We start from the raw sequence: 12628 nt of genomic DNA on the forward strand, positions 1-12628 counted from the left end.
GTGTAACACTTGACGTATTTTTTTGGGGGTGTTAAGCCCACGGACATTCCAAGTCAGGCATCGGCAGTCGTCACCCATTGTCTGTATGCACCAGCACAGCTCCAGAGCCTACCGCCACACTGCGCTCCGCATCACAACACGCATCTCGCTTCATCTTCTCAGCAGGCACATCAATTGACGTCCCCAATCGCATCCGGAACTGTATTGAACACCCACCCCCCACCCACTTCAGCAACCCAACCTTGCCAAAGACAGACCCCAATTTCGCACACAGAAAAACAAAAACAAAACCAAAAACAAACCCCTGAGGTAGCAATACCAAAGAAAGGTGGGGAGCACCCATCGGGGGAACGTGTTGGCTGCGAATACCTCCCAGTCTTTTGGGGAGGGGCCGCCATACTGTGGCTAATGCTCTCCGTGGGTAGCCCACCATCCAAAACGCCTCGCAAACACCCATTGTGCAACTCGAGCTCCCCTAGTACAGCGGCGAAACGTCATCATGAGGGAAACAGCCAGGGAGCCCCAGCCGCCCCCCGCATCACAGCAGCCAACTGGCGGAGACAGCATGCACACGGCATCGAGACATGCCCGTTACTAGATGTGAACACTTGCACCCGCTGCAACGCCCCAGAGTAAGCACCAAAATGGTGCACATGAGTCAGAACAAGTGCAATACGAGTACATCGCAGGTATCAACATGTGTAACCCAGTAAGCATCCCACGCAAGTCGGCCCCCCAGCAGTCTGGTAGATCAGGCCCAGGGCAAACTCAGCAACGGTCCATCTAAGTAAAAGGGCCACAGTCAGTCCTCAATCTCGGAGGTGGAAGCGGAGGGCTGCCGCCCCCTTCTCAGCGACTTGGCGTGGTCCATGGCTGCTTTCGGGTTAGTGAATATCTTAGCGGCGTCATCCTTGCCAATCCGAAGACGCGCTGGATATAACATGGCATAGGGGACCTGTTCCTTCATGAGCAGCTTCTTAACGCCGAGAAATTCTTTGCGGGCAGCTTGAACCGTGGCAGTAAAGTCTGGGAAAAAGGAGAGGACATTCCCCTGATAGGTGATCGTGGTTTTCTGACGAGAGATACGGAGCAGTGCGTCCCGATCTCTGAAGTTCAGCAGTCTAGCTATAATGGGGCGCGGTGGAGCCCCCGGAGGCGGACGCGCATTTAAAGACCTGTGGGCGCGTTCAACAGCAAACATGGTGGAGAGATTCGCAGGCTCACAGATATCTCGTATCATCGTTTCGATGTAGTCCTCCAGACGGCCCACATTGGTGGATTCCGGCAGGCCTAAGATTCGTACGTTATTGCGCCGAGAGCGCGCCTCAATATCCTCATTCTTGGCCTGTATCACCGCCAGCAGCCGTGCCATTTCCGCAGTCTTATCGGAAACCTGTTGGAGACCATCTTCATTGTCCGATATACGTTGTTCCGCCTCGCCCAGGCGCACCCCCTGCTTGTCCAGCCTGGCGGAAATGGAGTCCATGCGTCCACTAAGAGCCTCTATTTTGCCATCGATGGACTGCAGGCTGGCCTGAATCGCCGCCAGTGTCGTTTCCAGAGTCGTGGGGCCCAGCGCGGCAGACTCCAGCTCCGTGTCCGGCGTCACGGGCCGCGAGGGTTTCCCCCCTTTGCGGGGCTCGAACGTGAGCCTCGGTTGTGTTTTGTCCGATTTGCCCATGGTCAAGACCGGACCGAGTGCAGCAGCGGGGGCAGGAGGGGCCGGCAACGCACTCCCAGAGCAGCGGGGAGCAGAACACAGGCCAGCAGCAGGACTCAACCAGGGCCGGAGGGGGGGGGGGGACGGCTCGAGGACAACTCCTCTCCGTGCACACCAGTCAGTTCCAGTCGGCCCGTGCGCCTCCAACACCCCCAGGTGACACCGCAGGCCCCACGCGGGAAGTTAGCTGCATGCACTCCACAAATGTCCAGATCTGTCCCACAAGTCGCAGCACTCCAATCCCTCCAGAGGCGTGTATGGCCAGGAACCTTGCAGGGCGCCAGGTCCTACGAAGGACGTAGTAGGGTATCTCGCTGAGCGGCAGGCAGCTCGCGTGCGCCCTGCCCCCTCCACTCGCAGCCCCCACGGTCACCTTTCTTCTCCGTGGACTCCACGTGCGTAGTCGCTCCAGCAGGTGTGCCCGCACAGCAGCGCGAGCAGGGCACGGGGGGGGGGGGAGCTCGCCGCCAGCCTCAGGGCCCACTCACCCGTCCGAAGCCGGCAGCTCGCGTGCAGCCCGCACCGCCCACCACACCTCCGCATCCGCATCCGCCAGGCCACCACTCGTCTTCGCCGCTGCGGCGGTAGGGGAGTCCCAGGTCAAACGCCGTCGCTGCCACTCTCCGTCGTCTCCGCCCACAGCACCAGCTTCAGGTATGGAGCGCAGGGCCCCCAACTCGCCGCTGATCTACGCCGCCTCGTCTGCTCCGCACACCGCAGCCGGCTACCAAGATGGCCGCCGCGACCGGCGCGACTCTCCGATCGCAGCCTCAGACCACGGATCTGCCTCCCGACAGAAGTCTCCGCCAGCACAGTGTCCGGAGCGTCAGTCCTCCAGTCGGGCGTTAGGCGATGGGCACCCAGAGAGCAGGATAGTGTAGGATAGTTACGGCGGCCGGCGGAGCAGCACTACAGTGCGGCCATCTTGCCGCGCGCCAAGCCACGCCCCGGCGACGATCTATCATTACTGTTATGTGCTGTGTTTGAATTTTTCCACTGGTGTTTTCTTGCTCAAAATTCAATAAAATTGAGAATTAAAAAAAAAAAGCACAATACAGTGTTCTTGTGTTCTGACTCAATATTTGTTTATTTAGCAGCAGTGCTTAATTCGAGTCACTGGGGCCGCCGGCCTGTATTTTTCCGCAAGACAGGGAAAAATAAACAAAGCAGAAAGACGGAGGAAGAGGGAAATGTGTTTATCGAAAGCCCATCTGGTCCCTTTGAATCAGAATCTATGGATTTACAGATGACAATGTCGTAAATCACTAAACTTGTTCTGGCTACCAAATTAGTTGATGGCAAGCAAAGCAAGTCAAACTGTGTACCAAGAATTGCAAACATTTCAGATCAGACAAGGATGACATATAATTAATCCAAAATTCAAAATTAAGTTTCCAAAACAGTTTATTATTCAAGGAACACAGTCTCGCTTATCAATTGCAATTTTTTGTTCCATCCACACAGATTGACAGCTCTCATTATTTAGATGCTGCTTTTTTTATAGATAGATTAGAATATTTAGACCTCAGTGTCAAGGTATATTTGTTAACATTTTAAAATATCTTGTTTTTAATGAACCTCCATCTGACCAATCATACATACTTCAGTGTGTTTATTAACATATTTTGGCAACTGAAAGCAACCTTTCATCTACTTCAGTGCATGTTTGACTATTATGTATCCCATTCTGACACAGCACTCTGCAACAGCAGATACCTGCACGTGCAGGGATCTTACATGGCTGGACACGCTTATGATGTAAACACACTAACCCAATATAGCTCGATCCCTCGCTCTGCATAGTGCAAGGAGAAATGTATGAACCAAACTTAAATATTTCAACAACAAGTACATAACTATTAACTTTTATCTATAGAAGCAAACTGAAAGATAATCTGGATCAGTCAAAACAAAGTCTAGAAATCAAATAACTACCTTTTCATTTTGCTTCTGAGTCTGAGGAACTTAAGACTCTCTCTCAGTGATCAGGAACAGAACTGAAATCTTGCCCACTCCCCTTGCACCGGTAGTGATTATATTGGGTTCTACTCATATTTTTTCTGTACTGGACACAATAAAAACCTGAATCATGGAGGAGTCAAACTGTCTTAAAAGACCTTAATAAATATTCTTTACTATCTTATATAAACATTTTCAGCACAAATTTCTCACCTGTGGACCCTTCAAGTAGTGATATTGAATGTAATACTACCTGCTGTCTGTGCACAAGATTAACACTAGACCCAATTATAAGGAACTGAAAGTCTGGTTCAATCTAGTGTGTAGACACGTGAGAAACCAACTCTCTTTGGTCATCAAATCTGAGAATCTGATTTGTGTAAGAATCATGAGAAGGTCCTACAAGATTGCCTTATTAAAAGCAAAAAGGGAGTGGTATGAGAATAGATTGCGACTCATCAAGGAAGCATGTGATCGCAAAGATACCAAAAAGCTCTGGTCCCTGGTCATGAGAGCATCCCTCCGCCATTTATGTCTCAGTCTCTGCGTGGCCCAATCACATCAAGCCCCTATACTCGGAATCTCACAAGTTTGACTGTCCTCTAGATGCTCTTGCACTGTCCCAGACTGACAATAAGGTCCTATTCGCCATGAGTGTAATTCAGGCTTCCATAGATTCAATCTTCCAAGCAAAAGCTTCAGCCCAACGGCATCCCGGGCGGTCTTATTTTATATGAAAGTCATAATTGGCAAGTTATATCCTGCTACTCTCTAATGCCTTAGAAGGGGGGTGCTCCAATTCCAGGGTCCTGGAAGGGTGCAAAGGTGATTCCTTTATTTAAGAAAGGTGACAGGAATCAACCTTGTAACTATATGCCTATCAGCTTCATCAACTTAATACAAAAAGTGTTATGCGCACCCTTCTGTCTAAGATCCAGGATTGGATAAGAGACAATGATATTCTAACACCCTACAAAGCTGGTTTCAGACAGAAGATGGGGACAATAGACCAGGTGTTTCGTCGTCTTTTATTTTTGAACACCGTGGTCATTGGCCAGGGAAGCATATATGTTGCTTTTATAGATCTGAAGACAGCTTTCGACCTTGTCCCAAGAAACAAGTTGTGACATGTGATAAAATATATTGGAATGCCCATTGAGAATTTATCTTTGGTCATCCGTCTTCACGATGCCAACTATGCTAGAGTGCTGTGGGGGGATCAAGGTCAGCTTACCGACCCAATCCGTATCGGTAGGTGCGTACGCCAGGGGACCATATTGCCACTAACTCTTTTCCCTCTCTATATGAATAATTTAGTCAAGTTCCTATCAGAGCATTCAGCAGATGCACCTCTATGGGGTAAGGAGGGTGGGGTGGAGGGGGCAAATAGGCAGGGCTCTGGGGAAGCAACACCGCTCATCAACTCGTAAACGGATTGCAGCTATCCTTCAGATTTATGATTCATAAGAAGTGAGTTCCGCTCTCTATGGAGCTGAACTGTAGGGATTTGACCGAATGGACCCCTTGTCCAGATACAAACATACATTTTTAAGGAGTCAGGTGTCAATGCCCCAGAGCATACCACTCCACCCCTTAAAGCTGGATATGGGCAGGAAATCCATTGCCGACATAGCTAAGCTTCACCCATTGTTATTTTGGAGGAGAATTAGGTCCACTCCAAAATTGATCCCCTAAGGCAATGCTCTCATGGAAGTTAGTCGCCTGGGCAAGTTTGATAAAAAATAAGCTGGTTGAGCAGTGTGAGGAGTCTACTGTCCAATATTGGGCTGCAGAGAATTTGGTTAATACTGATCTTTCATCATTCCCCTCACAAGACCTTGTAAAACTACATCACGGTATTGGGTAGCTCAGCAATACATCATAGGGGAAGGCTAACAACTGTGTAAATTGAGTTTAAATTGGATAGTTCGCTGGAGAAATAACCTAGACATCAACCAGGTAGCAAATGATAGGAAAATTTACATCCAGTTTAGGTTTGGTACAGTCCCCTTAAACTTATTCACAAGTAACTGCCACTGCAATCCAGCGGCATCTCAGACCTGTTTCGGCTGCTGATGAGCTACTCAATCAGTTGCCCACGTAATGTTAGTCTGTCCAGCTTATGCACTCCCAAGAGTAAACTGGCTAAAACCTATTTTCAAGCTGCTAGGAACTCGTAATCATGTAGAAGCCTTGCGAATCCTAAGATCTGATGCTAGACCCATGTTTGCTTGTGCTGTTCCTGGGTAACATCTGGGGTATCGGGAGAAAAGTGCAAAAGTTTAGAATGTGCTAATTTTAATATACATTTATTAATTGTATATCTTTGCACTTTTTTCTTTTCAGATGGTCTGACTGCCATGTTTTTAATGCTGTGATTGCACAGAACTTTTTACCAGGATATATGTTATTATTTGTTTAATTGCTGTGTTTTTTTATTAGTGTATGGATAATGAAGATATGAAAACTTTATTTCAGCATACAAGCTATAAAAGTTATTTATTATGACTGCCTGCTTTCACTATATCCTTCTGGAATTAATATACATTTACAAACAAGCTTAGAGGTATACTATGTTATGTTATGTGTATTTGTAATGCTCACTTTCACCCACGAGGGTATCCAGGCGCTAAGCAGGTGAGTGTGCCTAGCCCTGCCTTTGGTAGGTTGATTCATAAAAAGCCAGGTCTTCAGTTTCATGTGAAATGAAAGAAGAGAGGAGGAGGCTCGGATGTGGAATGGGAGGCTGTTCCACGCTTTATGAAGGATCTAAGAGAATGCTGGCTCTGATCTGTTTATGTGTATGTGGGAGATGTGTGCGAGTAGGAATCCTGCAGAGCGGAGGTGCATGGATGGTTGGTGGAAGGAGATGTGGGGCGACGTGGGGAGGGCCAAAGTTATGTAGTGAATGTGCGTGTGAGGAGTTTGAAAGAAGTACATTTGTATATAGCGAGTCAGTGGAGCTTTCTGAGGTGTGGAGTGAGTTCTGCGTGGAGGTTGAGGATGAGTCTGGCTTCTGAGTTCTAGATTTTTTGTCGTCTTCTAGTAATGTACTTGGTGATCCCAGCATAGTGGGTCTTCCTGTAGTCCAACTTGCTGGTGACTAGGGCACAAAGGACAGTTTATCTAGTATTGCTTGGGGGGACATTTAGTGATCTTCTTCAGCATCATCAGGGTGTGTAAGCAGGATGCAGTGACAGTGTTGACTTGTGCAGTCATGTCCAGTTTGCCATTGATGACTATTGTGAGGTTCCTGGCATTGATACTTGGTACAGGGCAGAGTTCGGCGAGCAACCAGTTGGAGTCCCATGGTGAGGTTTTTTTGCTTAAGACCTCCACTTTGGTCTTTTCAGTGTTAAGCTTGAGACAGCTGGCTTTCATTCAGTTAGCGATTTTGGTCATGCAGGCTGCAAACTCGTTTCTTGTGTCGTGGGTCTTCTCCAACAGGGAGAGTTGGAGTTGTGCATCGTTGATGTAGGAGAGGATGTTGAAGTCATGTGCGCAGATGACACTGGCCAGAGGGATCATAAATGTGTTGAAAAGGGAGGGGCTGTGCGATTAATCTTGAGGCACTCCGCATTTGAGTTTGAGGGCTTCCGAGAAGTAAGTTGTCAGACTGACAGCTTGTGTTCTATCAGTTAAGAAAGACCATACCAAGCGTTGTCCCGATAAACTGAGGATTATACTACTCTTAAAAGAATATCCCTTTGAGGACTGTTTGTTATCGAATGAATGCAGGTGTGTTTTACATAACATACAGGGTCCACATAAAACCAGGCCACTGGAGCAGATACTACCATTTATGTGATTGAAACAAAATTAATCTGCAATCACTAGGATACAACTACTATACCAACTTTTTTTTCAATTCTGTTTCTTTGGGTGCATTCAACATACACAACGCCTCGGACCGCAGTCTGATTACTAAACAGCATACATTAGTGACAACATGTTTGTAAAAGAGTTATAAAACAATCAACTACTGAATCAACTTTGAAGGCTGCTAACAATTGCAGATTAGTCGCTGGACACTTCGAATCATGCTGACCAAATCAAACAAACATACTCAAACACACAATGTGTCTTCTGTGTGATCAATTTTAACTGTGCCAAAATACATGCATTATTTTTTTACTTTTATTGCAAAATATGACTGAATGAGAGTGTGGCACAACTGCCCTGAATCTTACAAATATGCAAGGTTGAATCACTTTGTTGTGCTGACTCAGATTGTGATTGTTGTTTTGACTCAGCATGCAACATTAGCTAAACTCGAGCTGGATATCAACATCACCAGACTAATGCAAAACTGCTTCTTATTGATGTTCTCTTCTGCCAGGTTAAAAAAAAGCAATAATTCTTAAGCAAATGTTTGACCTGACTTTGCACCTTTAATGCACTGGTCAGTTCATGCAACGTAATTATCCTCCAGCATTTCCAAGTTAACTTAGTGGTGTTAAGCAACAATAGTGGATATATAATAAATTTAGTGAAATGGCTTACAGACCTCGCTCTTGATTCCACTCATGAGCATTTCCAAGTTTTTTTCCAACAAAGTTATAGCCATCACGCTGACGAAAAAAGTCATCTGTGCTTAAGACTGTGCCTTCGGGACTCTTGTCAAGCAAGTCACTATCAACAGAAAAAGCAAACATTTAAATAAAAGTTAGTAACCTAAAGGGTTAACTGTATAAAATCCACACATTCATTCATCATCATCATCATCATCAAAATAACTTTTTTCCTGTTTCAAGAAGAAAACCATAAAAGTGCATAAAAACAACATTACAGATTATGATTCCATTGGCCTATTTACAAAGCAGCGTGGAGGATAATTTATACAGTTCAAATATTAAAAGAAAAGAAAAACATTTGCCTTGCGAGGCACTTAGTACCTCCTCCCTTCCCCATAAAAATACATGGAAGCTTTGAGTATATAATGAAAGATCAAACCGCTCAAATTCAACTACAGTTACCAATACCGTTTCCTAATCGCCATTGCAACTTTAATGTAGTTGGAGACCTTAGTGCATATATCATGTGTGGCCAAAGAGTGCAAGTAATTAAAACCCTCAATATAAGAACATGGCCTAATTTCTTTTAAAATCGGAATACATTTCTTTTCTCTTGGCTCTTTATACAGAGTGCAAAAAAGCATAAAGTGCAGTGTGCTCTGGGCTGCCAGATTGTTAAGGGGCAGGGCACTAGATTGTCTGCCCACACAGTTTGTTTTGGAATGCCACTAAAAATGCAGTGAGTAAATTAAATTGTGTTAAATAAAATTGTGTCTGTGTGTTTATAGTGAAAGTTAAATAAAATTGCTGCTGGGCGGGGAATAAACAGGGGGGGCCTGCTACTTCGGGTGGAGGGCGGTGTATGTTTGCCATTACTGAGTGCGCCTCTTTTATGATGTTTTTCATATTCACAGGAATACTGGCTGGGCACTCAAAATATTGACGTTAGCCTAGCCTGTCAACGCCATCCCTGACAAATTGGAGCCAAGGAATGGTTAGTGCTCCATCAAGATTAAGACAATCCTTTATAATCTCTCTGGAGAACTCCAACTCCTCTGATAACCAGATTTTAACCCACAATAGCAGGGGGGCAATTCCTATACAATCCTCTACAAAGTCAAGCCCCAACTCAGGATGACAAAAGATTGTAGGGGCACTATTTGAAGTCATTAATAGCCTTTTAGTACATTTATTTTCCATTACTTGTAGCTGACGGCTGTTATGACAACCCCATACTCCAGCTCCGTATGTTGCCACAGGCACACATTTGGCCTTGTAGAGTGTAACTAGCTCGGTCACTGGTTTGTGGCCCAGTTTACAGGCAAAACGAAAAAGCCCATCAACAACCCTGGCCGTATGTTGCATCCTTGCGGCGACAAGCGGATCGCAATTCAGCCTATTATTAAAAAGGTTCCCTAGATAATTAAAATTGTTAATTTTTTCAATTCTCTTAGCCCCGACAACGTATTTTCTGGTTTTCGTTGTTTCAGGCCCACACACCATCACACATAACTTAATAAAATTAACTTTTACATCAAGTGCCAGCATACAATCCACAAATGCATTAAGTAATTTTTGGAGGCCATTTGCTGTCAGGGCCATTAATGCGGTATCATCCGCATAAGAAAGTAACGTGACCAGGTGCCCCAATACAAGGGCAGTCAATCTTCTTGTCAGACAAAAAAGCATCTAGCCCATTGGTGTAAATTAAGAAGAGGAAATGAGCTAAAATACATCCCTGCTGGACCCTTTCTGTGGAGGAAATAGGTCTAGCTTTTTCCCCATGTAGACCGTATCTTATATATAACAGAAGTGGAAGCGTGGAGCCTACTGAGAGAAATTAAGGCTTCTTCAACTCCCATTTTACCCATGAGTGCCCATAGCATGTCCCACACATTCATTCATTCCCAAGCAATCCTTCATGCAGGTAACAGACATCTGTTGCTTGTTTAGCGTCATCACAGAGAAGGGCAACCTAACAAACAGCAGGCCATGAAGAAGGATATGAGTTGAGATAGACTTTTGAACAACAGAAAGCCATTAACTGAAAGGAGGAAGACCAAAAAACCCTAAGTGATAAAGGTATTATAGGGTTTTACAGCTTTGACCTTTAGGCACACTACATTAATTTATATTTTATATAGGAAATATTCCCGGACCTAATTTGCTTCCACTTCCACTACTCTTCTTCATATTTCACGAGGGCAGATTCAAATAAAAGGATCGTGGAATTCCAGTATAATGACGCATGTTTCTGAAAATATTAACATTTGTATATTTGATATTAAAAAGTTAACACAAACTACTCAGAATGTATGCAACTGTATGTAAATTGTATCAGCACAAAGTTCACATTACTACAATTGCTAACGTTTAAACGTACCAAAAAACTTGACTTGAGAAAGATTTTGTTCTTTCACCAGCATAACTTTCATAACGGCGTGGTCGCTATCCTTGACCACGCCGGTCACCCTAGGAGTCCCTCAAGGATCGGCCTTCTCTACTACCCTCTTCTATCTATTCATGGAACCCTTAACGGAAATTCTGAAACTCTCCAATATCCATTACCACATGTAAGCGGATGCTACCCAACTATACCTAAAAATATCATCGCTGGATAACATCCGCCTACTCAACACAACTTTACAAAAACCCCACATCTGGCTGACAAAAAAACACATCAATCTCAATGTGCTCAAACCTGATTTTCTCCTAATCTCCCCACCACAAGGACATGGTGACATAGTAAACTGGATGAAACACCTAACAGCCCTCAAATGCAAACCTCACATTATCGATTCCAAAATATCACTGGGAAGAATACTCAACAAGAATCTCAACATGAGGGAACACATCAGCACAGCCCATAGGAGCCAACTTTCATGAGCATTCTCAGAAATCTAAAAGCCTTCCTCAACGACGACCTAAAAACAGCCGTTCAATCTCTAGTTCTACCCAGAATAGACTATGGGAACACAACCCTATGTGGCTTGCCGAGATCCAGTCTGGCTCCTTTAAGACCCTCACTCAACATGGCTGCAAGACTCGTCACTGGCTCCAGAAAGAACAATCACATCACCTCTGATCGAAAGGAACTAAATTGGCTCCCTAATGAGGCAAGAGCACAGCTAAAAATTGCATGCATGACACACAAAGCCCTGCACCTCAACACACCAAAGTATCTAGCCAATAAACCCGAATTATCAGGCAATAGCAGAACTCTGAGAAGCACCAACACCCTGCTATTGAAACCGCAAAAATGTAGGAAAAAGAAAACCTACACACGCACCTTCTCTGGCCTAACGCCTAGAATATGGAATGCCCTGCCCCAAGCAATGAGAATGAACCCCTCCACTACCTCCTTCAAAAAAAGAGGTCAAACTACTTCTAATGAATGAAACTCTCTCCTGATACCAGCCCTGCTGCAAGTTGATACCAACCAGAAGCTGCTCATCTACCAGGATGCGTGATGAACTCTAAACGAGAATGACTAACACAATCCTGACCTTCAACGAGAACTTACAACATATACGATCTCATGTTAGATACTCATTTATATGTGACTAGCTCTCAACTTTTCTTTTGATGTAGCTTTTGTAAAGCGCTCAGATACCCTCATCGGGTCTAGTCAGCGCTATAAAAAACGTTTTAAATAAAAATAAATAACAGGTGGACACATTTTCATTTAATTTACTTATTCAATACGCGTGCACTTGATAAAAGCGGTAAAACATAATAAGTAAACCTAGAAAGCTTTACAGTTTTATAAAAAAAAGACAATGTTCTTAATTCAGAAACTAGTCGTTTGTGTAAATAACCAAAATGCCTTTATTCACGATGCTTTAAAAAAAAAAAAAAACCTAAGCAATACAGCTAACACTTTGAAAAGAAATGTTATGGACCAACTAACTTTAATGCATACAGGTATGTCTATGAAAACAGTGCATTGCCATTACAATGACCCTTTTCGTTATAGTTCATCATACAGTAGTATGCTTCTGAGTAAAGCCCATTACATCATACTCTGTATGTCGCGGAATGTGCAGTCTTCCAAAGTATCTTGCACTCCAGAAAAATCAAAAAAACTGTAAGGAAAACTAAACGTATCATGAATTTTACTGCTAGAGCCTACAAAAAAAGAGTTGCGCTCATGGAATACTTTGTTGGCTGTCAAACCTCTATTGGATTATATGTTCTATTTTGAGACAATACACTTTGCTGGAGCAAAGGAAGCTAACCTATCCAGAAATGCCCGATGACGCTATGAATACATAGGTGTTTGCTCCCTTGATTCATAATCTTCATGGGGGTTGGTTCTGAAAATAAGGGAAAGTGAAAAAAATGCAAGCGTAATTTTGCACTGTAGGGCCTAGTCCTGCAGAAAAAGAAGAATCAAAAAGGGGGACGGGAATATATCACCTGCATGACGCACCAC

General features: G+C 44.5%; 1 protein-coding gene across 6 annotated transcripts in view; it reads right to left on the reverse strand.

The window, feature by feature from the left end:
- The window catches only part of LOC146802120 (uncharacterized), a 465690-nt gene that overhangs the window by 325500 nt on the left and 127562 nt on the right, over nucleotides 1-12628 (reverse strand). For all 6 annotated transcript variants that reach the window (XR_014967698.1, XR_014967699.1, XM_085621680.1 and 3 more), the window contains exon 4: nucleotides 8187-8311. Coding sequence is in view for 4 of the 6 variants with exons in the window: in XM_085621680.1 (XP_085477806.1) it covers nucleotides 8187-8311 (125 nt within the window). In the remaining 2 variants the exon portion in view is untranslated. The remainder of the gene's footprint in view (nucleotides 1-8186; nucleotides 8312-12628) is intronic.

Source organism: Triturus cristatus, chromosome 8 (assembly GCF_964204655.1).
Source record: "Triturus cristatus chromosome 8, aTriCri1.1, whole genome shotgun sequence".
Classification (NCBI taxonomy): domain Eukaryota; kingdom Metazoa; phylum Chordata; class Amphibia; order Caudata; family Salamandridae; genus Triturus; species Triturus cristatus.